The sequence below is a fragment of the Neomonachus schauinslandi genome, chromosome 3 (genome assembly GCF_002201575.2).
Source record: "Neomonachus schauinslandi chromosome 3, ASM220157v2, whole genome shotgun sequence".
NCBI lineage: Eukaryota > Metazoa > Chordata > Mammalia > Carnivora > Phocidae > Neomonachus > Neomonachus schauinslandi.
In genome coordinates, this window is record NC_058405.1 from 185,633,515 (window position 1) to 185,637,162 (window position 3,648).

At 67.4% G+C, this 3,648-nt stretch overlaps 1 protein-coding gene across 1 annotated transcript in view; it reads left to right on the top strand.

Annotated features, from left to right (window-relative positions):
• The first annotated feature begins 381 nt into the window (after positions 1 to 381).
• Positions 382 to 3,648, top strand: part of PRSS56 (serine protease 56) — a 5,576-nt gene continuing 2,309 nt past the window's right edge. Inside the window, exons 1-7 of the mRNA XM_021690359.1 lie at positions 382 to 481; positions 1,567 to 1,674; positions 2,069 to 2,122; positions 2,241 to 2,430; positions 2,810 to 2,909; positions 3,002 to 3,161; positions 3,402 to 3,544. Of these exons, the coding sequence (XP_021546034.1) occupies positions 382 to 481; positions 1,567 to 1,674; positions 2,069 to 2,122; positions 2,241 to 2,430; positions 2,810 to 2,909; positions 3,002 to 3,161; positions 3,402 to 3,544 (855 nt within the window). The remainder of the gene's footprint in view (positions 482 to 1,566; positions 1,675 to 2,068; positions 2,123 to 2,240; positions 2,431 to 2,809; positions 2,910 to 3,001; positions 3,162 to 3,401; positions 3,545 to 3,648) is intronic.

Genomic DNA, 3,648 nt, shown 5'->3' on the forward strand with positions numbered 1-3,648 from the left:
GCCGCAGGAACAAGGGCTCCTTTGACAGAAGGGGGGCCTCAGAGCCGGGACCGTGAAACTTCAAAGGTGAGGGTCGAGCCCACTACCCCGATCCCTCCCCCAACCCTGGCCCCCCTCCCGAGTACCCCCCCAGTCTGTCCTCTATATAGCCCCCCAAGCCCCGTTCCCTTGTGGGCTCTCGGGAGTTAAGGGCCAGGTGAGGGGCCGCCTGAGGGAAGCGGGTGATTTTGATGTAGGAGAGCAGTCAGGTGATTTGGGGGACAAGAATTCAGTGCCCAGAGGCAGAAGGCAGTGGGAGGCGGACACCGAAGGATAAGCACCTGGAGGGTGGACCCTGAGGGGGAAAGAGGACAGGGTTGGGGGGCCCAGCTCCCGGTCATCATGCTGCTGCCCGTCGTGCTGCTGTTACTGCCCCTCCCAGACCCGTGGTCTGTCCACGGGCACCCTCCGTACGCGCGCCTGCCCCCCAGCACCCTGCAAGGTGAGCCCGGGCTCGTCTGAGGGGGCGGCCGGGATGGGAGGAGCACAGAGGAAGTGGGTCCCAGGGCAGGGGAGCATGACCTTGCCACCTGCACTCATTGAGAACTTTGGCCCCCCTGTCGGGTGAGGGGGGCCAGGAACTGAGGCACAGGTGGGCGAGGAAGGGGGAGGACAAGGGTGCAGAGGGAAAGGGACCTGGCAGGCATCGCCAGAGGGTGTGCTTGGGGGAAGGTTCCGGGTTTAGCAGGAGGAAGGGTCCAGGGTGGCATCTCCTTGGCTTGACCACCGTTATTTTGTCAAGAAGCCCGAGTTTTGTGATGTCTCTACCTTTGGGGTGCTGTTTTTCCTTCAAGGTTTTTTTTTTAAAGATTTTATTTATTTATTTGACGGAGAGAGGCAGCAAGAGAGGGAACACAAGCAGGGGGAGTGGGAGAGGGAGAAGCAGGCTTCCCGCCGAGCGGGGAGCCCGATGCGGGGCTCGATCCCAGAACGCTGGGATCATGACCTGAGCCGAAGGCAGGCGCTTAACGACTGAGCCACCCAGGCGCCCCTTCCTTCAAGGTTTTTAAGGAAAGTCCCTTTTCAAAGATTCCAGCCCGGCTCCGTTGAATTACAGAGAGCTCTTGGGTTGAGAATCTGGGGCCATCTGCTTTGAGTGCTGGGCCCTCGGGCCCTGGGGCTCTCTCCGGGGCCCTGGGGCTCTCTCGTCCCCTGGGGCTCTCTCCCATCCCCTGGGGCTCTCTCCCGTCCCCTGGGGCTCTCTCGTCCCCTGGGGCTCTCTCCCGTCCCCTGGGGCTCTCTCGTCCCCTGGGGCTCTCTCCCGTCCCCTGGGGCTCTCTCCCGTCCCCTGGGGCTCTCTCCGGTCCCCTGGGGCTCTCTCTCGTCCCCTGGGGCTCTCTCCCGTCCCCTGGAGCTCTCTCCCATCCCCTGGGGCTCTCTCCCGTCCCCTGGGGCTCTCTCTCATCCCCATTCTGCCCTGGCGCTCCTGGAGCCCCACCTGCTTCCGCCTGGTTCCCAAGGCAGGCTCGGGGCTGGAGCCTGAGCTTCTTCCCAGCCGCGCATGCCTTGGGCCCCATGTCCCAGCAGCTCTGTCCGCCCAGGGCACGAAAGCATTGCAGGCTGCCCGGAGGAGCGCCCAGTGGGCAGTTAGTCGAGTGGCAATGGAGGTCCAGCACAGGCTGCATGAGTGCAGAGGCTGCGCCAACCACACCACCCCATGCCCGGGTGAGCTTGCACTGGCTACCCTGGGCCCCGTCTCCTGTCCACCCCGTCCCTCCCCTCCACACTTGACTCCCTCTTGGGGACGGAAACTACCTGGGGCTGCCACCGAGACAATGCTGACGAAGGTCTCGCCAAGTGGAAAGGGCACGCCAGGCAGGGGGCACAGCCGTGCAAAGGCAGGAGGCAGGAAGAGTCTGGGCTCATTGGGTGAACAGCGAGAGGTTCATGGCTGCTGAAATCGACCCTGACTGCTGGGGGGGCGGGTAACAGAGGGGAGCGGTAGGGCGGAGAGAGGGCCCAGGCTCTGCCTGGGGTGCAGGAAGGGCGGGGGGCTAGCCGTGAGGCTCAGAGGTGCGTGTCTCCGCAGGCCCCGGGCGCCCCAGGCCTCAGGACCCCCTCCTCCAGGATCCAGCCGAGCCAGGTGAGGCTGAAAGGGCTCGAGGGGGCAGGGCCGAGGCGGGCAGGGTGAACCCCGGAGGGGCCTCGAGGGGGAGGGCGGTCAGGACTTGTCCCTTGTGACGCCGATGCCACCTTTCTAGGGCCGTGTGGGGAGAGGCGCCCGAGCGCTGTCAACGTGACGCGGGCCCACGGCCGCATTGTCGGGGGCAGCGCCGCGCCGCCGGGGGCCTGGCCCTGGCTGGTCCGGCTACAACTCGGAGGGCAGCCTCTGTGCGGCGGCGTCCTGGTGGCGGCGTCCTGGGTGCTCACCGCGGCGCACTGCTTCGCGGGGTACGTTGCGCCCAGGCCCCTGACCAGCCCACATCCCCAGTGCGTGGTCCGACTCTTCCGGGGTCGTCGGGCGGGCGACACGCGCGAGGGCCGGTCTCTGCTGCCCCCTGGCGGCGGCCGCCGCCCTCCCCAGCTCCCGGCCTCAAGGCGCCCGCGCCGCTCAGCCTGGGCTCGGACGTCGGGGGACGCCCGGCCCGGCTGGTGGGCCTACTGGGGGCCACCGCCTCTCCCCGGCCCACCCTCCCTGCCCCGCGAGAAAGCGGAGAAAGAGCGAGCCCGGCGTGCGGGCGTGCTGGGTGGTGCCCGTGCGCGGAGGGCAGGGTCTCCGGGGGACTCGTTGCCCCCTTGTCCTGAGCCTCACCCGCCGCTCGCCCCGCAGCGCCCCGAACGAGCTTCTGTGGACGGTGATGCTGGCCGAGGGGACCCGGGGGGAGCAAGCGGAGGAGGTGCCGGTGAACCGCATCTTGCCCCACCCCAAGGTGAGAGAGAGGGCAGCCCCCAGGCTCTCGGCGTTGGGAACAGCACCCCCACCCCACGCTTCATCGATTTTGCGCCACCACCCCCTCCGCAGTTTGACCCGCGGACCTTCCACAACGACCTGGCCCTGGTGCAGCTGTGGACGCCGGTGAGCTGGGCAGGGGCGGTGCGCCCTGTGTGCCTGCCCCAGGGGCCCCGGGAGCCCCCAGCCGGCACCGCTTGCGCCATCGCGGGCTGGGGGGCCCTCTTCGAAGGTATGGGGCAGGCCGGGGCCTGGGTGAGCCGCGGGTGTGAGTGGGAAGAATGGGGGGCTAGGGTGATGGAGTTGGGGAAGGCCGGGTTATAGGGAATCTGAGCTGCGCCCCAGCGCCTTCGCAAAATGCTGTGTGATCTTGAAAAGGGGGAGGAATCAAGGAGGGCTGTGGGAGGGGGGGACCCTGTTAGCGAGGCCCCTGCCCTCCAGGCCTGAACCTCCCTCCACCGCTTCCCCGCAGACGGGCCTGAGGCTGAGGCGGTGAGAGAGGCCCGAGTGCCCCTGCTCAGCGCTGACACCTGCAAAAGGGCCCTGGGGCCCGAGCTGCACCCCAGCAGCATGCTCTGTGCCGGCTACCTGGCCGGGGGCATCGACTCCTGCCAGGTATGAGCCCTGATTGATTTAGGGTCCTGGGTGGGCTGCTCCCCAGGGACAGGACAACTTCCTTCCTTCCTTCCTTCCTTCCTTCCTTCCTTCCTTCCTTCCTT